Raw genomic sequence first — 25,841 nt, 5'->3', positions numbered from 1 at the left:
GTCAGGTAGTGCAAGTCCTCCTACTTTATTCTTCTTCCACAATAGTGCTTTACTTATCCAGGACCTCTTTCTTTTCCATATAAAGTAAATGATTACTTTTTCCATTTCGTTAAAGAATGCTGTTGGTATTTTGATTGGGATTCCATTTTATTTGTAGATTGCTTTGGGTAAAATTAACATTTTCACTATGTTGAGTCTACATATCCATGAGCATGGTATGTTTTTCCATTACGTAGGTCTCTCTTGGTTTCTTGTAGTGTTTTGTAGTTTTATTTCTATCTTTTATATCCCTGGTCAGATTTTTTTCCTAAGTATTTTATTTTTTAGGGGCTATTTATTATAATTGATACTGCTTTCCTGATTTCCTTTTCATAGTTCTCTTTATTGGTGTAGGTATACAGGAATCCAACTGATATTTGTATGTTTATCTTGTGTTCTACTACTTTGCTGAATCCTTCTATTCAGTAGTTTTCTTGTGGAGTCTTTTGGGTTCTTCATGTATAGCATCATATCATCCACAAATAGGGACAGTTTTATTTCTTCCTTACCAATTTGGATGCCTTGTATCTCTTTTTCTTGCCTTATTGCTCTAGCTAAGACTTCCAACATAATGTTAAATATGAGTGGTGATAAAGGGCATCCTTGTCTTCTTCCTGTTCTCAAGGGGAATGTTTTCAGCCTCTCTCCATTAAGAATTGTGTTTGCTATGGGTTGGAGAGGGATGCTGGTGAGGAGTGAGCTTCTTGGATCAGGTGGACACTTGAGACTGTGTTGGCATCTCCTGTCTGGAGGGGAGATGAGAGAGTGGAGGGGGTTAGAAGCTGGTGAAAAGGACATGAAAAGAGAGAGTGGAGGGAGAGAGCAGGCTGTCTCATTAGGGGGAGAGTAATTGGGAGTGCGTAGCAAGGGGTATATGGGTTTTTGTGTGAAAGACTGACTTGATTTGTAAACTTTCACTTAAAACACAATAAAAATTATTAAAAAAAAAAAAAGAATGGTGTTTGCTGTTGGTTTTATATAGATGCCCTTTATTATGTTGAGAAATTTCCCTTGTATACTTATTAAGAGTTTTTATCAGGAATGGGTGTTGGACTTTATCAAATGCCTTTTCTGCATCAATTGAGATGATCATGTGATTCTTTTCTTTTGTTTTATTTATGTAGTGGATTACATTGATTGGTTTTTCTAATGTCAAACCATCCTTGCATACCTGGTATGAATCCCACTTGCTTGTGGTGTATTTTTTTTTTTTAATATGGTGCTGAATTCTATTGGCTAGAATATTGTTGAGAATTTTTTCATCTGTATTCATGAGAGATTAAAAAAAGAGAGATATTGGTGTGTAATTTTCTTTTTTTGTGGTGTCTTTGCCTGGTTTTGGTATCAGGATTATGCTGGCTTCATAGAATGAATTAGGGAGTTTTCCTTCCTCTTCTAGTCTCTGAAATTTTTTGAGTAGTATTGGTGTGAGCTTTTCTCTGAATGTTTGGTGGAATTCTCCTGTGAGACCTTTCAGGCCAGGGCTTTTTTTGAAGAGAGTCTTTTAAATTACCTTTTCAGTGTCTTCTCTTGTTATGGGTCTGTTCAGAAATTCTACCTCAGTTCGTGTTAGTTTAGGTAGGTAGTGTGTTTCTAGAAATTCGTCCATTTCTTCTAAGTTTTCAAATTTGTTGGGAGTATCATTTTCCATAGTACTCTGTTATGATCCTTTTTTATTTCAGTTGGATCTGTTGTAATGTCCCCCATTTCTTAATTTGGGTTATTTGCATCCTCTCCTGTTTTTCTTTTGTCAGTTTGGCCAATGGTTTGTCGATTTTGTTGATCTTTCAAAGAACCAACTTTTGATTTTGTTGATTCTATTGTTTTTCTGTTCTCTATTTCATTTATTTCTGCTCTGATCTTTATTATTGCCTTTCTTTTGGCAGCTGTGGGTTTCTTTTGCTGTTCTGTTTGTTCTAGTTGTATAGCTAATGTTTTGATTTTGTCCCTTTCTTCTTTTTGATGTGTGTATCGATTGCTGTAAATTGACCTCTGAGTACTGCCTTCACTTGTTCCAAAGATATTGGTATGATGGGTTTTCATTCTCATTTGGTTCTAGGGATTTTTTTATTCCATCTTTGATTTCTTCTATTACCGAGTAGTTTTAAGCAGGGTGTTAATCACTTTCCATATATTTGATTTTTTTTTCCTTGCTCTTCCTGTTATTAATTTCTACTTTTATGGCCTTATGATCAGAGAAGATGCTTTGTTTTATCTCAGTGTTTTCAATTTTGTTGAGGGTTGCTTTGTGGCCTAAGATGTGGTCTATTCTGGAGAACATTCCATGTGTGTTGGGAAAAAAATGTGTACTTTGCTGCTGTTGCATGGAGTATCCTGTATATGTCTATGAGGTGAAGTTGGTTGATTGTGGCCTTTAGATCGTCTGTATTTCTGTTGAGTTTCTTTCTAGATGTTTTGTCCTTTATCAAAAGTGGTGTGTTGAAGTCTCTTACATTATTGTGGAACTGTCAATTTCTCTTTTCAGTGCTGTTAGCGTTTGTTTTGTGTATCTTGAAGCCCTTTCATTGGGTGTGTAGATATTTATTATGGTTGTGTCCTTATGGTGGATTGTCCCTTTAACCATTATATAATGTCCTTCCTTGTCTTTTATGGTGATTTTGTGTTAAAGCATATTTTATTTCAGGTTAGTATTGCCACTCCTGTTCTTTTTTGGTTGCTCTTTGCTTATATATTTTTTTCCATCCTTGATTTTTAATATATTTATGTCTTTGTTTTTAAGGTATGTCCCTTATAGACAGCATATTGATGGGTCCTGTTTTTTTATCCATTCTGTCACTCTGTCTGTGTATGGGTGCATTTAAGCCATTTACGTTCAGTGTGATTATTGATAGATGTGACTTTATTGCTGTCATTTTGTAGTGCTAACATTTTCTTTGTTTTTCTTATCTCTTGTGCTGAATTCCTTTTGTTTGTGGATTTTTTTGTTTCTTTTTTGTGGATTTTATGTTTACTGAGATTTTGTGTTTTTCTTCTTTATTTTGATGAGAAGGTTTGTTAACTTTCTTTGTGGTTACCTTGAAATTTACCCCTGTCTTTTTTTTTTTTCTAGGTTTAAAGCAGTGTTTTATTACTTGATATCTTCTTGACTTCCTCTCCAGTTGAAATTTCTATGCCTATACTGTTTATTACCTCCTTTATTGCTCTGATGGTGTCATTTACAGATTGACCTCTCTGGTTCCCTGTTGTAAATCTTTTAGTTTTGTTTTATCCTTGAGAGTTCATTACCTAGGTTGGTATCTGACTGATGCTGGCCTGCGTCCTAGATTCAGATTGTTGTCTGATGTTGGTTCTCTACCAAAGGGACTCCCTTTAATAATTCTTGTAAGTTTAGTTTGGTTTTTACATATTCTCTTAATTTCTGTTTATCTGGAAATGTCCTAATTTCGCCATCATACTTGAGTGAGAGTTTTGCAGGATATATTATTCTTGGTTGGCAGTTTTTTTCTTTCAGGGTTTTATATATGTCATCCCATTGCCTTCTTACCTGCATGGTTTCTGCCGAGTAATCAGAGCTTAGTCTTACTGTTCCCCCTTTGTATATGACTTTTTATCTATCCTGTGTGGAGTTCGTTGAGCTTCTTGGATGGTCAGCTTTTCATTTTTCATGATATTAGGGAAGTTTTCAGTCAACAAATCTTCAGTGACCCTCTATTTTCTGTTTATTCCCCCTGTTCTGGAACTCCAATCACATGCAGATATTTGCTTTTGATTGTACCTCACCTTGTTCTCAGGGTTTCTTCATTTTTCTCTTTCATTTTTCCTCAAACAAATTGATTCTGTCTTCCATTGTTTCAGCTTTGCTCCTAAAAACTTCTGTTGCACTGTCCATTTCTTAAATCTTGTTGTTTCTCTTTTGGATTTCTAATTGCTGTTTTTGTATGATTTCTAGTTGTTTGTTTATTCTCACATTTTTTTCCTGAATTTTTTCATTGTTTTGTCTGTGTTTTCCTTGATTTTGTCTGTATTTTCCAAAATTTTGTCCAGTTTTTCCTTATTTTTGTCTCTGTTTTCCTTCATTTTTTGGAGAGCCCTGAATATTAGTTTTGAATTACCGATCAGGTAGTTCCAGCGCCTTTTCTTCCACTGGAAGTTCATCTGGTGTTTTATTTTGGTTGCTTTCTGGAGCCATCCTGTCCTTTTTTTTTTATATGTTTGATATTGCCTGCTCTCTTCAGGACATTCAGGATTTGTTTTATCCCTTTATTCATTGTAGATTTGATTGTTTCATCCTGTTTTTTTGGTTATGTGTAGGCAGGCAGGCTGGGCATGCTTTGTTGCTGGCTCATCTGCGGGCACGATACTTCTCACCACCTTGTCAGCATGGGCAGGGCCAGTCACTGAGCTATGGTTCAGCAGGAGGAGAGGCAGGAACGGGTTGTTTGCCACACATTCTGGGCCCATCGGGGTGGGGCTGGGGTCATCGCAGGGCACGGTCTGGTGTTCCACACCAGTGTTGCTCAGGGGCACCACGTTCAGGAGGGAAGGGAGAGGATGTGATGTGTGGAGCTAAGTGGGTGAGAGAAACAGAAGCAAAAAAAAAAAAAAAAAGGCAAAAAGAAATGAGGAAAAAAGTAAATAAAATGGCAGTGCAATAGGATTCAACGGCTGGGTGCAGTACAGACCTGGGGAGGCCATGTGCCAGTGGCTCTCTAGCCCAGCAGTATAGCTCAGCCTGTCAGGAAGGGGTGGAGGCAGCACAGGGCCTACATGGGAGGGAGAAGGGAAAAGGTAAAAATAAAAAATATAGCACTAAGGGAGCTGGCCTGTGAAAGCAGTGCAGACCTGGGGAGGCCACGTGCCAGAGGCTGTCTAGGCCAGCAGTACAACACAGCCTGTCAAGAAGAGGGGGCAGCGAACAGGGCTGGGTGGATGGGAGACAGGAAAGGAAGGAAGGGAGTGAGAAAGAAGAAACAACAACGACAAAAGAAAGACAAACAAAAATGGTGCTGAGAGAGTCGGCCAGTGGGGGCAGCTTGGACCCAGGGAGGCCGTGTGCCAGTGGCTCTCTAGCCAAGTGGTGTGGCACAGCCCATCAAGAAGGGGTGGGGACAGCACACGGGGCTAGGTGGGCACGAGAAGGGACAGGAAGGAAGGGAGAGAGAGAGAAGAAACTGAAAAGAAAAAGAAATGGTACTTACGGAGCCTGCGGTGGGGGCAGTGTGGATCTGGGGAAACCATGTGCCAGTGGCTCTTTAGCTGAGTGGTGTGGCACAGCTTATCAAGAATGGGCAAGGACAGCACATGGTGGCTAGGTGGGCAGGAGAAGGGAGAGGAAGAGAAGAAACTGAAAAGGGGAAAAATGATGCTGAAGGAGCCTGCCTCTGGGGTGGCGCAGACCTAGGGAAGCTGTGTGCTGATGGCTGTCTATCTGAGCGATATGGCACAGACTATCAAGAAGGGGCTAGCTGGGTGGGAGAAAGGAAAGGAAGCAAGGGAGAGAAAAAGAAGGAACAACAACAACAAAAAAAAAAAGCCAAAAAAACAGTAACAACAACAAAAAAAAATGGCACTGAAGGAGCCAGCTGGTGGGGGCGGGGCAGACCCAGGCATAAGTTAGCTGGTATCTCTCTGGTCCAGTGACTGTGGCCTGTTGGAAAGGGGTGGAGGCTGTGTGGAGAGAAGAAGGGTAGAGGGCGGAAAGCACGTATCCCTCGTTACCGAGTGCTCTGTCTCCTGTTGGGAGCTCTGTGAAGTTGCCTTCCTGTACTCCCTGTCCACCATTCTTGGTGGCTGAGATCCAAGGTGGCAAATCCGTGCCGTGTTAGCTAGTAGGGGACTCCACTCCATAGCTCTCCTCTTTCTCTGTTCTTATTCCATTTGGTGCTTGATCAAGTTCTTTATCCCTTTATTTGGCACCTTGGGTTCCAGGATTGACATTTATATCGTTTTACTTAGTTTTTTGGGTCTTTGCATTAGAGGGACATCATGGTGCTTCTGTCTATAGCACCATCGTGGCTCTGCCTCCCTCCCCCAGTTTTATGTGCCAGAAATCTCAATGAAATTTTCAGATTGCGGGTGTCTTAGTCATCTAGTACTGCTATAACAGAAATACCACAAGTGGATGGCTTTAACAAAGAGAAGTTTATTCTCTCACAGTTTAGTAGCTTACAAGCCCCAATCCAGGGTGTCAGCTCCAGGGGAAGGCTTGCCCTGTCGGCTCGGGGGAAGATTCCTTGTCATCAATCTTCCCCTGGTTGAGGAGCTTCTTAGGCACAGGGACCCCAGATCCAAAGGATGCGCTCTGCTCCTGGTGCTTCTTTCTTGGTAGTATGAGGACCCCAACACTCTGCTTGCTTCCCTTTCCTTTTATCTCTTGAGAGATAAAAGGTGGTACAGGCCACACCCCAGGGAAACCCCCTTTACCCTGGATCAGGGAGGTGACCTGAGTAAGGGTGGTGTTACAATCCTACCCTAATCCTCTTAACATAAAATTACAATCACAAAATGGACAACCACGCAATACTGGGAATCATGGCCTAACCAGGTTGACAGATATTTTTTGGGGGACACAATTCAATCCATGACAGTGGGAAAGCATAAAATCTATTGTTAAGAATAAGACTACCTTCCTCTGGCCTCCTTACCACCGTTGGCAGAAGGGAAGAAGGGGTTCTACCCACCCACAACCTCATTACCTCTATCTTGCTGTCACCACTAATCTCATTTTGCCCTTTATTCCTGCATATGGGATATATGCCCTTGTATATGCCCTATATTCTGTCACCCTAAGAAGCTCAGGATGCTCAGGTTACTCCCTCATCTCCCAGACCAAACCCCCGAGACAACCCACCTCATTCCCAACACATACACACTACACTTCCTATCCTAAAGTGGTTTATTTTTTCCACAGCACTTACCACTATCTGACACACTTTGTGTTTTACTTATTTAATGGTTTGTCTCTCATTTCCCACTAGAGTACATGCTCAATGAGGGTAGGAATTTTTGTGTGTTTTGTTCTTTACTGTATTTTCAGTGCCTAGAACAGTACCTGATACATAGTAAGCACCTTATAAATATTTGTGGGAAGAAGCAAGGAAGGAAGATAGAAATTCATCAGCGGTCCTGCTCAGGATGCTATACTTCCAGTTCAGTTCCCTAGTATAAAAAAAAAAATAGGAATTGGGAAAAATAGTGAACCACTGTTTTTCCTACCCATTGCTTTCTTCATCTCCTTCCTTAGGTCTGGTAGGAATAAAAACCATAATCAGCGCAGCTGTTGTGATTTAAAAAGGGCACGTCTGGAAGATAGGAGGCCTGTTTCCAAGTCTGCCACTGGCTTATTGATTTTTCCTTAGCCAAAGAGTTAAGCTGCTGTTCATAGTATTTTTGAAATCCGACTCTTGGTCTGAATCACCTGGACCCTTTGGCCTAGAACCTGAGAATCTGTTTTTTTAACAAGCTTCCAGATGATTCAAATACAGTTGGTCCTGGAATTTGGGGACCACGGTTTTCTGTGATGATGTTAATGACTGATTAGAAATTGAAAGTTCTATAAACTGGTTTTGGTCTTCACACTGCAACAGGCAATCTTATTAAATTTGTCTTTGTTTTTATCTCCCTGTAAATGGAGATAATAATGCCCACTTTATCCACCATTTTAGAAGATACAGTAGGGCCGCTATGATTCGCAACTGACTGGACAGCAATGGGTTTGGTTTGGTGGTTTATAATGTCTAATTAGGCTATGTGCATTTAAAAGACAAAACAAAATCGGTTTGCAACATCCTGCCCTTATGAGAATGCAAAAATTCTCAGATTCTTTCAGAGAAGCACTCAGAGATTATAGTCTCCCCTTCCTGAAGGAATGTCCGTTTTTCCAGGGAGAGATCAGTAGCTTTCGTAAGATTCTCAGGAGAGGTTATGGCCTAAAAATATTAGGAACCACTGGTTTATGGACAGTTGCACAAATGTGGATAATTATTAAAACAAGTAGCTTAGTGAGATAAATCAAATAAAGATAACTAAACAAACAGAACCTGAGAGTTGGGACCCAGAAGATCATGTATTGTGGGGATGTTTTTAAGAGGGCTACCAGAATCACTTAAGGGGACTTCCCAGTCTCCACTGCTTCTTTCTGCTCTTCCCCCTTGAGAATAACTAGCCTTCTTCCATTGAGCACCTGTTGTGTGGCATACAGTGTGCGAGGCACTTGGGTAGAGCAGTGGAGAAAACAGATGAGGTGCACCACCCTGCTGGAGTTCAGGATCCAGCGCTCGCCTTATTAAGCATTTTTTATTGAAGAGAGGACATGGGCTCCCTCACTTGTTTTGGGATGGAAGAAAGTTGGGCACCACTACCACAGTCTCACTCTTTCTGTTTTCTCTTGCTTTCTGCAGCAACGCTTAAAAGCAGTCATCCAGACTTAGCTTGAACCCCTCCAGTCGTGTGGTACTTGGTACAAAGGGGCTTTTTCCATTTTGGACAGCTCTAATTATTAGTGATTTCTTCCATATACTGTACTGAACTCTAATCTCTCTCATGGCTTTCATTTAGTCATTGAGCTCTACAACCTTAGAAGACACAGAATAAGTATAACCCTTTTACTTGGCTTCCCTTTTCATACAGGAATTAGATGTTTGCATCTCACACCTGTACTCCTGCCAATTCTCTTTGCCAGGCCAGTCTTCTCTGTTGTTTTCAGGTATTTCTCCCGGGAAAAGGTGTTTCAGTCTCCTCACACTCCTGGTTGCTTTTCCCAGGACATGTTTTTCAGAATCCTACTTAGTGTATACCTCCCAGAACTAATCTTGAAACTCAAATTATGATCTGTCCAGGCAGAATAAGACATTAACTCTTGGGTAGGTAGCCACATCACACTGTTGACTTACAGTCATCTAAAAGCCTGTATCTTTCATGTGGTCTAGTTGTCACCCCTGTCCTGTACCTATGTGGCCAACTTACTGAACCTAAGTGATGAACTTTGTATGTATATATATGTACACCTAATACGTTCTTCATAGTTAGAGTCAGCCTGTAAAGTCTCTTTTGGTTTCTTATTTGCAGCATCCAGCATTTATTCATTCAACAAATATCTGTTGAGCATCTGTGCTGTGCCAAGCATTGTGTTCCTGTAATAGGTCTGGGCCCACAGATATGGTCCCTTCCCTCATGGAGCTTATACAGATGTTTCCTCATTTGCTTATTATCTTTTAATCATCTAAACACAGTCTTTAGGTAGTTGTTTGGAGAGTGTGGTGGTTTTGAAAAAGTGACTTCAATGGGTCCTTACGGTTGCCTGACAACCCCACTATGTTTTTCTAGTCTATTCACTTCCTAGATGATTATTTTCTACCTTCTATTTTCTCCTCAAGCCTCTAGTACGTCCTGTCTGTGGTACAATGAATTACTTAATATGGCCCTTCTAGCCATGGTCTTTGTGACTAACGCAGTGATTGAGTGGGACTCTGCAAATATGGAACTTGTGATTTCCAGTATTGTGTGGTTGTCCTTCATTTTATGTGTTGGGGACCCTGACCTCTGCATGTTGATGAAGCAGGATTGGTATAAGGTGTGTCTTGGGTTGCAGACTTGCAGAAGGGTGTGATCTAGTTGTCACCCATGTTCTGCACCTATGTGGCCATCTTGCTGGCCTAGCCAGAGGCCCAAGGCCATATGCATATGAATGGGAAGATAGTTAAGGAGCGAGGAGAGAAGAGGAGTGTTTTAAAAAGTGTTATGTGTTTAGGATTATGTGTTTAATTGAATATACTATGGATATTGAATGCTCCTATATAGGGTTGTGAAAAACAAACAAACCCATTGCCATTGAGTCGATTCTGACTCATAGTGACCCTATAGGACAGAGTAGAACTTCCCCACAGGGTTTCCAAGAAGTGGCAGGTGGATTTAAACTGCCGACCTTTTGGTTAGCTGCCAAGCTCTTAACCACTGCCCCACCAGGGCTCCAGTGTTGTAAAAATAATACAAACCCATTGGTGTCAAGTCAATTCCGACTCATAGCGACCCTATAGGACAGAGTAGAACTTCCCTGTAGTGTTTCCAAGGAGCACCTGGTGGATTTGAACTGCCGACCTTTTGGTGAGCAGACATAGCTCTTAACCATTACACCACCAGGGTTTCGAAGCAGACCTAAATGTATGATAGAAATGAATATCGGGTTTTATAGATTACAGCCTTCAGCCAGTACTTGATTGGATATGCTAAAAGCGGAACTAGACTATTGGTTTGAATGCAGTAGTCCTGAGCGCCACTCAGATTTTGCATCTGAAAAGACGTGCACAACCACCCAGAACTGCTGTGAGAACTGGAGATTTGCCTTTAAAGGCAGAACCTGTAGAAGGGAGAAAAAAAAAATGTCTTCTTTTTTTTTTTTTTTTAATTTCAAGCAAGTGGTTTGCTGTTGGACGCATTGAGGCAGGAAAAGTCAGTGCCCATCAGATGGAACCCCTTTCCAGGACTGGAGTAGATAGCTTAGTATGCTCACTTGTGATCACCACCTGGGTCCACTCACTGAGTGGAAGTGGGGGAGGTGCAGCAATGAAGAGACAGGCTGATTTTGGACATGTTCCATTGGCGCCTGTTGACCCAGCCCACAGGGGCAAGGGATGAGAGTGAGAGGAAGGGCTGGCTGATCAGAAGTAAAGGGAGTTGTGTGTGAACTCTTAAGTTTATGGGTGGTGCTCGTTGACCTAGACCAAGGGGGCTAGGGATGAGAGTGTATGAAGGGGCTGGGAAGTGTGTATGAACTCTGGAGCCTAAGGCTGCTACCCGTTGTGACCTAGCTTGGATGGCTACGGATGAGCTGACCAGAGCTGAACTGAATGAAGAGGAAGATGTTTGACCCCATGAGCTGGTGTGATTGCTGCAGTTTGATGGCTTGCTCTGGACTGGACTTTGCTTATGGATGCAGATGCTTAAAGTTCCAACCAGAACAAAAGATTCTTCAAGACCAAGGAACATGCGTGTCTCCTCAGAGTACTGGTTTGATAGGGACAAGCAGTTTAAACACTGGCTTTCTAAAATGGGGGGACGGGGGCAATAAAGACATGAAGTGGTTGATTTACACACTTTTTTAAGTGTGCTTACATAAAATGAGGGGGACAAGGGAGGATCCCCACTGAATAGATTCCTCTTTTCCTGATGGGTCTGGAAAAGAAAGGGTGGGGGAAGATGTTGATAGGATTATAATATTCAGCTGTGCATGTTGATTGTTAACAGGGTTAATTGTGATTGTAAAAACCGTAATTGTAGAAGCGGCAACTATGGAAGTGTGGACTGAGGGGAAGGCACTGCTGGACTAGGGTACAGTGGCCAAACCTAAAGTTCCTTGAAGTTTTTGCTCTGCTAATACCTCCTGAGGCTCAGAGCAAGGGAATAATCTTCTCTCAGTTAAATATTACCAGACACCAGAAACGGTGAAGCAGAAATGACTTTTGGAGGACCTGACCAGATCAAATGGACACCTGCAGCAAACCTGAATGGCTGGTACCTGAGTAACCTCATCCTTAGAACTCTTTGTCCTGTTAAAAAAAAAACAAACCCATTGCCGCTGAGTTGATTCTGACTCATAGTGACCCTGTAGAACTGTGATGGAGTAGACCTGCTCCATAGGGTTTGCAAGGTGCAGCTGGTAGATTTGAACTGCAAACCTTTTGGTTAGTAGACAAGCTCTTAACCACTAAGCTACCAGGGATCCCTTGTGCTGTGGAAGGACTAATTGTTAATGACTGGTTTGTACTGGTAAAATGACTGGGAGGGGGAAGTTATCCTCCAAGTAGGAAAGAACCACGGCTAGAAAGGCCACACAAAAGTAATCAATTGCACAGCACTGTCCCATTCTCACTGTCAGTTGATCTAACTTCCTGTTTCACTGAGAGAAAATAAAAGCAATCAGAAGAGAACTTCCAAGCTCCTCATTTAGCCTCCTCCCCGCATCTGTGCCTGATGTTCTTTCTGCTTCTTCTGTTATGAATGAACTGCCCACAATCTGAGCACATTCCGCACCTTCTAGTTGTGCACTGTATTCCATCTGTTTTGAATCTTCCTTTGCTAGAACTTCCCCCAGTAAAAACCCAGTGCCATCGAGTCGATTCCGACTCATAGCGACCCTATGGACAGAGTAGAACTTGCCCCATAGAGTTAACTTTCCCATCAGCATGCAAATATGCCACCACTGCATTTCCCAGTTTCTCTTGAACCCACTCCAATCAGACACTCCCAACGCTCCATCAAAACCATTCTTGCCCCCCATGAGGGAGCAGGAGAGCAGTGGGATGCAGACCTCAAATTCTCATAAAAAGACCAGACTTAACGGTCTGACTGAGACTAGAAGGACCCCCGAGGTCACAGTCCTTAGACATTCTGTTAGCCCAAGACAGGAACCATTCCCAAAGCCAACTCTTCAGACAAGGATTGGACTGGACTATAGGATAGAAAATGATACTGGTGAGGAATGAGCTTCTTGGATCAAGTAGACACATGACACTATGTGGGCAGCTCCTGTCTGGAGGGTATATGAGAAGGCAGAGGGGGTCAGAGGCTGGCTGAATGGACACGAAAATAGAGAGTAGAGGGAAGGAGTGTGCTGTCTCATTAGGGGGAGAGCAACTAGGAGTATATAGCAAGGTGTATATAAATTTTTGTATGACAGACTGACTTGATTCGTAAACTTTCACTTAAAGCACAATAAAAATTAAAAAAAAGAAAAACTGCTCTTGCGAAGAATACCAGTGGCATTCACACTGCCAAATCCAATGACCTGCCTCAGTTTTTGACACAGATGGTATCTTAGTCATCTAGTGCTGCTGTAACGGAGACACCGCTAGTGGATGGCTTTAACAAAGAGAAATTTATTTTCTTACAGTCGATAGTAGGCTAGAAGTCCAAACTCAGGGTGTCAGCTCCAGGGAAAGGCTTTCTCTCTCTCTATTGGCTCTGGAGGAAGTTCGTTGTCCCAATCTTCCCATGGTCAAGGAGCTTCTCAGGTACAGGGACCCTGGGTCCAAAGGATGCCCTGTGCTCCTACTGTTGCTTTCTTGGTGGTATGAGGTCCCCAACTCTCTGCTTGCTTCCCTTTCCTTTTATCTCTTGAGAGTAAAAAGGTGATGCAGGCCACACCCCGGGGAAACTCTCTTTACACTGGATCATGGAGGTGACCTGAGTAACAAAATTACAATCACAAAATGGAGGACAACCACTCAATACTGGGAATCATGGCGTAATCAAGTTCATACACACATTTTTGAGGAAACATAATTCAATCTATGACATTTCTGTGGTGGCTCACCACCCCCTCAGCCTTCATCTCTCCTTCTTCCACCACCTGCTTCCTTCCTGCTCACCTTGCAAAGGTTGTTGGCTTGTTCTGGATCCAGCAGCTGTTTCTTGTCTGACCTCTGGTTCTTGGGACTTGAGCTAGCAGTTTACCTGTCCATCTTGGGATTCGCGGATCTTCACAGCCTGCAAGCAAGAGTCCTGCTCCCCGACCTGCCTATCTTGGGTTCGCCAGCCCCTGCAGCTAAGTGACTCAGGAGAAACCTTGCAGTCTTGCCTGCCGACCTTGGGGATTCCTGGACCACCACAACCTGTGAGCAGGATCCCTGCTCTCCAGCCTGCTCATCTTGGGTTCACCAGCTTCTGCGGCTCCATGAATTGGGAAAGGACTCTCTCCTGGTCCAAGGACTTGGAATGTTCCAACCCCTACAATTGTGTGAGCTGTTTTCTTTATATAAATCCCTCTATATATATTTGTACACATTACTGGTTTTGCTTCTCTAGAGAACCCGGCCTAAGACAGATGGTGATTCCATTCACCTTGAACTTGGCTTCCAGGACAACATTCTCCTTCTTCACTGGTCTCTCCTTTCCAGTTTCTTTTGCCAGTTCTTCCTCATCCTTTCAAACTCTTAATGTTAGGGTGCCCCCAACTCTCAATCCTTAGTACTCCTTTTTTCTCTATACTCGTTGGTAATCTCATGCAGTCTTGTGGCTTTAGAGAACACCCAAAAGCTGATTACTTCTGAATTTAATGGTTGGAAATTTGAATTTAGGCTCCAGTTTTGGCTTCACAACTGACAAACTGTGGGACCTTGGACAAGTTACTTAACCTTTCTGTGCCTCAGTTTCCTCATAGTAAAAACCAGTTGCTGTCGAATTGATTCCAATTCATGGTGAACCCATGTGTGTCAGAGTAGAACTGTGTTCCATAGGGTTTTCAATGGCTGATTTTTTTTGGAGGTAGATTGCCAGGCTTTTCTTCTGAGGCACCTCTGCGTAATCTTGAACCTCCAACCTTTTGGTTAGCAGCCTAGCGTGTTAACCATTTGCACCACCCATACTCGAATACTTGTTGAAGGAGTAACTGAAACAAAAATAAAATTACCTTATCTAAGAAACGTGATAGAGTTTATGAGTTTCTTTATAGAATATAAAGAAATAGAGATAAGACTTACTGTTTTTCAAGTGAAGGGAAAAAATAGTAATTTGCATGTCATTACTAATTCCATTCTCACTAATTACCATATCACACAATTAATTGAATGAGTTTAACCCAGTACAGTCTGGCATCTAACAACTCTCTGAAATTTCTTTACTTAAGCTACCAGTGACCTAAGTGCCAGATTTCTTTGGCATTTTCAGCCCATCCTTTGCTGGACTTCACTGTTGATCTCATTCTCCTTGAAACTTTCTTCTTCCTTGGCTTTCATAAACCCCTCTGACCCATTTTCCCTTTTTCCTTCTTCCACCTGCTCCTTAAATGTCAATAGTTACCAGGCTCCCATTCCCACTTGGTTCTGTTTATTCCCTCATCTGATCTACCTACCTCCACTTTACTGAAACTTGTCCCTCTGAGAATTGGAAGGAGCTTGAGGTCCTCCTTGCTACAGCCATTTGCTTCCAAACCATTACTTGCCCCTCTTCTTAGGTCACACCCCCTGTTCCTTTGAGGTTTATACTGTCTGACTTGATCGCCCTCCTCTTCCCCCCGTTTGTTGCTGTATCGACCAGTGTCTTCCTCATGTGTTGAGTGCATCAACACCTGATTAACTGCCTTCCCCTCTACCCAACTCCGTTCACCATTTTCAGCCGTTTCAGCATCGCACACCCTGGCTCCTTAGTTCACTTGCCTCCTCGTGACCTATGAACTTTTCTTTTGCCTCACTCCAGCCACATACACCCTTGGACATTTTGAGCCTTATTATCATTAGAAACTGCACAACCTCCAAATCTACAAATTTAGAAATCTGTTTTCTGACCACAGTCTTTTATCCTTCCAGCTCACTTGCTCAAGGGCCCCTCAGAAACAATTCTTTGGCCTTATTAAGACTTCAGTCGATTTGAGTTGTGTACTTTCTCTTTGTCCCATCTTCCTCTTCTATCTGAATTTCTCTAGCCCACTTACCAAAAACCCCAACCCTGGGAAAATCCAACCATCTGCCATCTCTTATTTGCATAGGCCCTTATGTAGTTGAACATTGCTGGAGAGACTCATCCCACCCAGCAGACAAGTTTGGTGATTGATCATGATAGATTTTATAGTGTTATTGTGGTCTTCTAATTCATCTCCTGCCTCCATTCTGATCCCCCTGAGATCCCTCCTTGCGCCCAGCTGGCAGAGTGATTCCAAATGCCAATCTGATGCTGTTACTCCCTTGTTACCTTCAGTGTCAGCCCATGTCTGAAAAGACCAGTGCCTCTCAGACTTTAACAAGAATCTGAACCTCCTGGGAGTCTTGCTAAAATGCAGGTTCTGCTCAGTAGGTCAGGGGCGGAGTCTGAGATTCTGCATTCCTGACAAGCTGCCCTGGCGCTGATGCCACTGGTCGCTGGTCGGTGGACTACAGTCTCAGTAGCAAGTCACCGTGCTGTACTAAAACTTCAAGTGCTTTAACGTGGCAAGTGGTCCGGAACCTGGGCCCTGCTTCCTCCCTGAGCCTCATTGTTCACTTTTAGCTTTGCGTTTACATAGCTTCCCTAGCTTGCATCCACTGTGTTATTTCCTCCTCTCTAACTCTGCTTATACTGTCCCCTTTGCCAGAAATGTCTTTTTCCCAAGGAGCCCTGGTGGTGCAGTGGTTAAGCACTCAGCCGCCAACCAAAAGGTCGGCAGTTTGAACCCACCAGCCTCTCCATGGGAGAAAGATACGGCAGTCTGGTTTTGTAAAGATTTACAGCCCTGGAAACCCTATGTGGGGAGGGGGCAGTTCTGCTCTGTGCTGTAGGACCGCTGTGAATCGAAATCGACTTGGCAGTAGTAGGTTTGGGTTTTTTGTTTTGTTTTGGTCCTTTTCCAATTTCCCTCCAAAACCTGACTGACTTTTACTCAATTATTAACCTGTCAGTTCTTAAAGGGTTCTGTTAAGGTAACAATGTTCCCAATGCCTCAGGCTAGTCCCGCCTACTCCCTCAGTGTCCTGTTCTACGTCTTCTAGTCCTTCACCTACGGCTTTGTATTAAGTTTATCTGTTTAAGTCTCTGGGCCCCACCAGACTATAAGCTCCTTAAGGACTAAGATCTTTTATTCACTTTTGAATTCCCCAGTGCCTAACACAATGCCTGATATCTTAGATTTGCATTGTAGGTTTACTGACGTAAAGAATATTTACTCAGAATAGCTGACACTTCTGCAGTGCTTAACCATATGTCAGACTCAACGTTCACAGCAGCTCCACGGAATAGCTTCTATGATTATTCCCTCTTATGGATGAGGAAGCTGAGGCACAAAGAGGTTACACAGTTTTTAAAAAAGAAAATTATAATGAAGATGATGAAAGAAGAGGCAAAATCAGTTCTGTTTTTTGGCTAGACTTAGGGTCATGGAATATAGTCAGGTAAAATCACACTTTCCCTGCCCCCTTCAGGACCTGAGAAGAAAACCTAAATAATCTATTTTCATTGATTCACCACTGGAGAGATGTAAAAGTGTCAGATGAAGGCAGATGAAGGGGGAGTATTCAGACTTGCCAAAAAGGGAAGTGAGAGATGAAAAATAAGAAGGAAAACTCAAATTGATCGGCTTTTGGAAGAGAAGAGGAAACCAAGTTGCTTAAACTGTTAAAAAAGTTCTTTGAATGCCAAAGAACATGTAGAAAGGAATCAGCAGATGTATTAATGGCTATAATTCTCTTGAAATCCTCTAGCAGAGACAGTGTGATGGCATGGGTAAGCCAGTTACTTTAAGCTTCAGCTCTCAGGGCAGTCAGTTGACCTAAGGAAGAATCCATATTCCAGGGTGGTCAGCCGACTTTCTATCAGAAAGCCCCATTTTGAGGTATCTTGGGTTACTACATGCATGTCAACACTCTGTCTCTCAGTCAGCAACTGAGGTTTTGCTAATTTGCAGAGTGAATGTCAGAAATAGGTTTGCATTTATGTATAAAATTAGTGGCTTGTTAATTAGCATGATGAATTAAGAAATGGGTTGTCATTAATATTAAAGTTATTTAAGCTATTTAGATTAGCTAAAATTTTTAGAGACGCCTCCTACCCATGCCTGAAGGATATAAGAATCTAAGAGGGCATGTAGCCTGCCCCCCTAAGAGATGGTGTGAGGCTTGATCCCTAAAAGGGCCTCTGTTGTTAAGCCATTGATTATGAGGGTTTCTGGTTTCCTGATGTCACACTAGGGGTGATGAAATTCTGCCTCTGTAATCTTGACTTTTGCCTCAACTCTTTATGCCCAAAAGGCCAGAGTCTAAAAGGAAAAAGAACTGACAGCCCGTTGAGCTTACTGAGCAGGTTTTATGTACCACTTTGTACTTAATTGCTAATTTTTTTTTTTTTCTTTTACTTCTGTTTCAATAAATGACTATGTGTAGCAGAATCTGGTCTGAGACTTGCTTTAAGGAGCAGCTTCTGTGGGATAATAGTTAACCTTTACCCTCTTCAAGCTTTCTTCTGAACTTTTATCATCTACCAAAAGAATTTAAGAGTTGCACCTGACCAAATTTAGAACTCCTGTTCTGAGTAAAAACTTTGGTTTGGTGCTTACCTTATCCTGAAGTCCCAGAATGTCAGATTTAGAAGAGATCTTAGAGGTCATTTAGATTTATCTCCTTATTTTGTGGATCAAGTATGGAGCAAGGAGCAAGTTCTAGGCCAGGCTAGACCAAGAACTTAATTTTTCCGACGTCCAGGCCAAGATTCTTTCCACTATACCATAATACTGACCCCAATTTTACAGTTGTTTGAATGCATATAGTATGTTCATATCTGTGCCAGCTACTAGACATGCAGAGTTTAAAAGACAGGGTGCCTGCCCCCCAGAATATTCATGGCCTTGAAAGATATCCTCCTGTTCCCTCTCCTCATTTTCCCCAAATCCACTCATCTATTTTTCCAAGTTTGTCAATATAAATTCTATGACAATAAAATAAACAGTATTATGCAAGGCAAATCATGATGAGCTAAAAAAAAAAAAAAAGGCTGAGAGTTTTGGGAATTAAATCTTAAAATAAATATGAAAGGACAAATATGCCCTTCCTTTGGAGCAGTAGGTTTCAGTCTTTATTTTGAAGAAACCTGTATTTTGAATCATAACCCAGTACACACATACTTGTATACAGATGTATAATAGAAAGCATCTGAGTGAGTACACTAGCACTTACCCTGGATTTACGTGATGTATTCTGTTTCTTCTTAAAGGCTGCTTACAAACCACTAATTTGATTTCACGACTGCTAATGTTCTAAAGGATTCTTGGTGCAGTGGTTAAGCGCCAGGCTGCTAACCGAAAGGTTGGCAGTTCAAACCCACTGGACGCTCTGTGGGAGAAAAGACCTGGTGATCTGCTGCCGTAAAGATTGCCCGTTGCCATTGAGTGGATTCCAACTCCTAGTGACCCTATAGCAACCCTATAGGACAAAGTAGAACTGCCCCATAGGGTTTCTAAGGCTGTCATCTTTACAGAAGCAGATTGTCAGGTCTTTCTCCCATGGAGCAGCTGGTGGGTTCAAACTGTTGACCTTTTGGTTAGCAGCTAAACACTTAACCACTGTGCCACCAAAGCTTCTTCCACAAGTGTTACAGCCTGGAAAACCCTGTGGGGTTCTGCTCTGTCATAATAGAGTTGCTTTGAGTCGGAATTGACTCAGTGGCACCCAACAAGAACAACAATGGTTCTGACCCCCATTTTGTGGTCTTAGAATCAGAATCACATGGAATATCGAGCTGAACTTGCACAGTTTCTATTCAGTATGATAACTGTCTTCTGCTGAGGCTAACCTCATGTCCATCAGGAAAAACCTTCTCCCTACTGTGACATTATTCATTTTCTTGAAATCCTGTTTAAACCACACTTATTCCAAGATGGGAACCCTGGTGGCGCAGTGGTTAAGCCGTCAGCTGCTAACCAAAAGGTGGACAGTTCAAATACACCAGCTGCTCCTTGGAAACCCTCTGGGACAGTTCTCTTCTATCATACAGGGTCACTATGAGTCGAAATTGACTCCACAGCAACAAGTTTGGTTCGGTTTTGTTCCAAGGTGAGTTTCTGTCTGCACCTTGCCATTTCATTAGTGTACCCTCAGCATTTATGTACTAGGTTTTCTGATGGCCATGTCTGAGTAAGTCCTTGATTTGATTTCATTGATGTTTACCATGCCCCCAGTTAGATTATGAATTCCCAAGGGCAAAGGTCCTGTATTCTGTTCCTTTGGGACCTTCCTATTCCCTTCCATTTTGCAACCAGTTGACATTTAAATCAACAACCCACTGGCCTGTGATTCTAGCAGGTGCAGATACTTCGTTCTGTTGTGACATTTCTCTAAAACCTGTTTCTCATGTGCTGTTGCCCATCTCTTATTTCCCTACAGGCTCGATACCTCTGAAAGAAGAGCTGATGTCACAGGCCAGGCTCTTCACCAGAAGCTTTGAGGATGGCCTGGGCTTTGAATATGTGATGTTCTATAATGATGATGAGAAAAGAGTGGTTTGCATATGTCAAGGAGGTCTTTATCTACAAGGACCACCCGGGTAAGAACTATAGCCTAGAAATGTGGGATCTAAGATATTTTTGTCATATAGTACTCTCTCTCCATATCCTTCAACTACAGTGAAGACAATAAAGTGATGATGTAAATGTGTATTTATTGACATGGGAAGTGTTTATATTGTTCAATGAAAAAAGCGTAGGACATAGGGCAATAGAGTATAATTTGAGAGAATACCAGTAAAATGTTAGCAGTGGGTATCGTTAGGTGGTAGGATTATGGACCTTAAAATTTTTTTTTCCTTTTGTTTTCTGCTGTCTGCATTTCCTAAATTTTTAAACAATAAATGTATATAGTACACATTTGTTTGTTTAATTAAAACAGAATGTATGTTTCCAACTTCAAAGGACTGAGTAGCAGGGTCAGGGGTCTGGGGACCATGGTTTCAAGGAACATGTAGGTCAATTGACATAAGAAAGTTTATGAAGAAAATGTTCTGCATCCCACTTTGGTGAGTGGTGTCTGGGGTCTTAAAAGCTAGTGAGTGGCCATCTAAGATGCATCAATTCGTCCTAACCCACCTGGAGCAAAGGATAATGAAGAACACCAAAGACACAAGGAAAATATTAGCCCAAATGACAGAAAGGGCCACATAAACCAGAGACTCCATCAGCCTGAGACCAGAAGAACTAGATGGTGCCCAGCTATCACCATTGACTGTCCTGACAAGGAACACAACAGAGAGTCCCTGACAGAGCAGGAGAAAAGTGGGGTGCAGAACTCAAATCCTAGTAAAAAGACCAGATGTAATGGTGTGACTGAGACAAGACTGGAGGGACCCCAGAAGATATGGCCCCTGCACTCTCTGTTAGCCCAAAACTGAAACCAGTCCCGAAGCCAACTCTTCAGACAAAGATTAGACTGGACTATAAGACATAAGGTTTTCACTGGCTAATGCTTTTCAGAAGTAGACTGCCAGGTCCTTCTTCCTAGTCTGTCTTAGTCTGGAAGCTCAGCTGAAACCTGTCCTCCATGGGTAACCCTGCTGATATCTGAATACTGGTGGCATAGCTTCCAGCATCACAGCAAAACACAAGCCCCCACAGTACGACAAACTGACAGACACGTGGGGGCATTAGCCAGTGAAAACCTTATGAATAGCAGCGGAACATTGTCTGATATAGTGCTGGAAGATGAGTCCCCCAGGTTGGAAGGCACTCAAAAGATGACTGGGGAAGAGCTGCCTCCTCAAAGTAGAGTTGACCTTAATGACGTGGATGGAGTAAAGCTTTCGGGACCTTCGTTTGCTGATGTGGCACGACTCAAAATGAGAAGAAATAGCTGCAAACGTCCATTAATAATTGGAACCTGGAATGTACGAAGTATGAATCTAGGAAAATTGGAAATCGTCAAAAATGAAATGGAACGCATAAACATCGATATCCTAGGCATTAGTGAGCTGAAATGGACTGGTATTGGCCATTTTGAATTGGACAATCATTTAGTCTACTATGCTGGGAATGACAACTCGAAGAGGAATGGTGTTGCATTCATCATCAAAAAGAACATTTCAAGATCTATCCTGAAGTACAATGCTGAGAGTGATAGGATAACGTCCATACGCCTACAAGGAAGACCAGTTAATAAGACTATTATTCAGATTTACCCACCAACCACTAGGGCCAAAAATGAAGAAATAGAAGATTTTTATCAGCTGCTGCAGTCTGAAATTGATCAAACATGCAATCAAGATGCATTGATAATTACTGGCGATTGGAATGCAAAAGTTGGAAACAAAGAAGAAGGATCGGTAACTGGAAAATACGGCCTTGGTGATAGAAACAATGCCGGAGATCGAAAGATAGAATTTTGCAAGACCAACGACTTTTTCATTGCAAATACCTTCTTTCACCAACATAAACGGCGACTGTACACATGGACCTCGCCAGATGGAACACACAGAAATCAAATTGACTACATCTGTGGAAAGAAACGATGGAAAAGCTCAGTATCATCAGTCAGAACAAGGCCAGGGGCCGACTGTGGAACAGACCATCAATTGCTCATATTCAAGTTCAAGCTGAAACTGAAGAAAATCAGAGCAAGTCCATGAGAGCCAAAATATGGCCTTGAATATATCCCACCTGAATTTAGAGACCATCTCAAGAATAGATTTGACACATTGAACACTAATGACCAAAGACCAGACGAGTTGTGGAATGATATCAAGGACATCATACAGGAAGAAAGCAAGTGGTCACTGAAAAGACAGGAAAGAAGGAAAAGACCAAGATGGATATCAGAGGAGACTCTGAAACTTGCTCTTGAGCATCGAGCAGCTAAAGCAAAAGGAAGAATCGATGAAGTAAAAGAACTGAACAGAAGATTTCAAAGGGCCTCTTGAGAAGACAAAGTAAAGTATTACAATGACATGTGCAAAGAGCTGGAGATGGAAAACCAAAAAGGAAGAACATGCTCGGCGTTTCTCAAGCTGAAAGAACTGAAGAAAAAATTCAAGCCTCGAGTTGCAATAGTGAAGGATTCTATGGGGAAAATAGTAAACAACGCAGGAAGCATCAAAAGAAGATGGAAGGAATACAGAGTCATTATACCAAAAAAAAAAAATTAGTCGATATTCAACCATTTCAAGAGGTGGGATGTGATCAGGAACCGATGGTACTGAAGGAAGAAGTCCAAGCTGCTCTGAAGGCACTGGTGAAAAACAAGGCTCCAGGAATTGATGGAATATCAATTGAGATGTTTCAACAAACAAATGCAGTGCTGGAGGGGCTCGCTCATCTATGCCAAGAAATATGGAAGACAGCTTCCTGGCCAACTGATTGGAAGAGATCCATATTTATGCCTATTCCCAAGAAAGGTGATCCAACCGAATGTGGAAATTATAGAACAATATCATTAATATCACATGCAAGCAAAATTTTGCTGCAGATCATTCAAAAACGGCTGCAGCAGTATATCGACAGCGAACTGCCAGAAATTCAGGCCGGATTCAGAAGAGGACGTGGAACCAGGGGTATCATTGCTGATGTCAGATGGATCCTGGCTGAAAGCAGAGAATACCGGAAGGATGTTTACCTGTGTTTTATTGATTATGCAAAGGCATTCAACTGTGTGAATCATAACAAACTATGGATAACACTGCAAAGAACACTTAATTGTGCTCATGAGGAACCCTTACATAGATCAAGAGGCAGTTGTTCAGACAGAACAAGGGGATACTGATTGGTTTAAAGTCAGGAAAGGCATGCCTCAGGGTTGTATTCTTTCACTATACCTATTTAATCTGTATGCTGAACAAATAATACGAGAAGCTGGACTGTATGAAGAAGAACGGGGCATCAGGATTGGAGGAAGACTCATTAACAGTCTGCATTATGCCGATGACACAACCTTGCTTGCTGAAGGTGAAGAGGACTTGAAGCACTTTTAATGAAGATCAAAGACCACAGCCTTCAGTATGGATTACACCTCAACATAAAGAAAACAAAAATCCTCACAACTGGACCAATGAGCAACATCATGATAAACGGAGAAAAGATTGAAGTTGTCAAGGATTTCATTTTACCTGGATCCACAGTCAACAGCTATGGAAGCAACAGTCAAGAAATCAAAAGACGCATTGCATTGGGTAAATCTTCTGCAAAGGACCTCTTCAAAGTGTTGAAGAGCAAAGATGTCACCCTGAAGACTAAGATGCGCCTGACCCAAGCCATGATATTTTCAATCACATCATATGCATGTGAAAGCTGGACAATGAATAAGGAAGACCAAAGAAGAGTTGATGCCTTTGAATTGTGGTGTTGGCGAAGAATATTGAATATACCATATGGACTGCCAAAAGAACGAACAAATCTGTCTTGGAAGAAGTGCAACCAGAATGCTCCTTAGAGGCGAGGATGGTGAGACTGTGTCTTACATACTTTGGACATGTTGTCAGGAGGGATCAGTCCCTGGAGAAGGACATCATGCTTGGCAGAGTACAGGGTCAGTGGAAAAGAGGAAGACCCTCAATGAGGTGGATTGACACAGTGGCTGCAACAATGAGCTCAAGCATAACAACGATTCTAAGGATGGCACAGGACCGGGCAGTGTTTCATTCTGTTGTGCATAGGGTCGCTATGAGTCGAAACCAACTCGACAGCACCTAACGACATAAGGTATAAAATGATACTCGTGAAGAGAGTGCTTCTTAGCTCAAATAGATACATGAGACTAAATGGGCAGCTTCTGTCCGGAGGTGAGATGAGAAGGTAGAAAGGGACAGGAGCTGGTTGAATGGACACAGGAAATCCAGGTAGAAAGGAGGAGTATGCTGTCACATTATAGCGAGAGTAACTAGGGTCACATAACAATGTGTGTATAAATTTTTGTATGACAAACTGACTTGAACTGTAAACTTTCACTTAAAGTACAATAATAAAAGAAACAAAATATAGGTTTTCAGAATTATATTTTACCTTTGTGCTTGCTTGTACTCTGGGTATTAAATTCCAGATTTATTACAAATGTTTAAGACTACACTATTATGCTATGAACAAAATAAATTCAGATACATGGATATTATTTGACATTCAGTACCCTGAACACGGGCTAAATGGACCTTTCCTAAGTAAACGTATGGAGATACCGGGGTAATTTTTCTGTCAAGAGAAAGACTCTCTGTTATCAGAAGTTCTGAAAACATTTCGTCCCCTCCTTCTGTAACTAGATTCCTCCATGGAGGTGCCCTTGCGACCCTGATTGACATTACTCTTGGTACGAATGCCATGGTAGCTGGGGGACCTGTCATGACTGCTAATCTCGACATCAGTTTTAAAAGGTAAATTCATAGGAATTTTCACTTCTCCTTAGGGATCATAGGTCAGCTTCCCCAGTAGCCAACCTTTGATGAAGATTTGTGTGCAATTGATTCTTCAGGAAGCACTCCCGGGGGGTCGCTAGTAAGGGAGAGGCAGGACTGGAAAGGGGAGGACGCCAGCCAAGTGTGAGCTCTCAAAGTCCTGCAAAGGGTGGCTCCAGCCTGATCATGCATGGGAACTGGGGAGTGAGATTTGTGCCTCAGAGTTGTCCCTACCCCAAGGAAGGAAGCTGGGGTCTTCATACTCTCTCACGTATGGGTTATAGAGTACAGGCCACTGTGAGGGGCCATCAATTCCCAGACATTTCTAACTCTGTGATCAGGGCAGAGCACCAATATCCAGTTTAAGGGTTTTACATAACTTCACACAGAAAAATAAAAGGGCAGCAAGCTGAATTTCATGTCTAAACTGTGCGCATAAACACACAGGTTATACTCTAAATCCCAAGCAATAGTGAAACTGCTAGGATGAGGAGTCTACTATGCTTTTTTTTATATTTTCATTTAGGATTTTTACTCTCCTTTGCCAAACATGTAAATTGTACCTGTGTTTCCATCTTTTAAGAAAATGACAAACATTAATCATGTCTGTTGTAAAAAGTTCAAGCTATCAGAATTATTTAGAGGCAAAAGCAAAAATCCTGCTTTTACTTTCTCTCCCTGCCTCTGTAATTTCACTCTCTAGAAGAAATCTCTGTCAACATTTTAGGTGTAGCCTTCTAGATCTCTTCCTATGTATTTACAAATATATACACACATATCAGTGATCCTTTGTTTTTCTTCTTGATGTAAATGAATCATACAATATGTATTTTCTGAGTGTAGAACTTTTTTTCTTTTTTTTTAATTGTGCCTTAGATGCAGGTTTACAGAACAAACTAGCTTCTCATTAAACAGTTAGTACACGTATTGTTTTATGACATTGGTTAACAACCCCACAACATATCAACACTCTCCCCTTCGCGACCTTGGGTTCCCCATTACCAGCTTTCCTGCCTCCTCCTGCCTTC

At 42.0% G+C, this 25,841-nt stretch overlaps 2 protein-coding genes across 3 annotated transcripts in view; both read left to right on the top strand.

Moving 5' to 3' along the window:
* Positions 1–25,841, top strand: part of THEM4 (thioesterase superfamily member 4) — a 64,647-nt gene that overhangs the window by 21,707 nt on the left and 17,099 nt on the right. The window contains exons 3-4 of one of the 2 annotated variants that reach the window (XM_010589425.3): positions 19,836–19,995; positions 24,682–24,792. In XM_010589425.3, the coding sequence (XP_010587727.1) occupies positions 19,836–19,995; positions 24,682–24,792 (271 nt within the window). The remainder of the gene's footprint in view (positions 1–19,835; positions 19,996–24,681; positions 24,793–25,841) is intronic. The other variant, XM_010589426.3, reaches the window with a different exon arrangement.
* LOC135230802 (craniofacial development protein 2-like) lies at positions 20,002–24,672 on the top strand. Its single transcript, XM_064282603.1, has one exon. It carries the CDS (start codon positions 21,106–21,108, stop codon positions 22,063–22,065), a length of 960 nt encoding a protein of 319 aa, XP_064138673.1. The 5' UTR covers positions 20,002–21,105; the 3' UTR covers positions 22,066–24,672.

The sequence above is a fragment of the Loxodonta africana genome, chromosome 3 (assembly GCF_030014295.1).
Source record: "Loxodonta africana isolate mLoxAfr1 chromosome 3, mLoxAfr1.hap2, whole genome shotgun sequence".
Lineage (NCBI taxonomy): Eukaryota > Metazoa > Chordata > Mammalia > Proboscidea > Elephantidae > Loxodonta > Loxodonta africana.
Note: the sequence above shows the minus strand (reverse complement) of the source record. Positions and strands in the feature narration are given on the sequence as shown.

Coding starts and splice junctions, on each gene's coding strand:
- LOC135230802 (XM_064282603.1), top strand. CDS start 21,106: ATGAATAGCAGCGGAACATTGTCTGATATAGTGCTGGAAGATGAGTCC.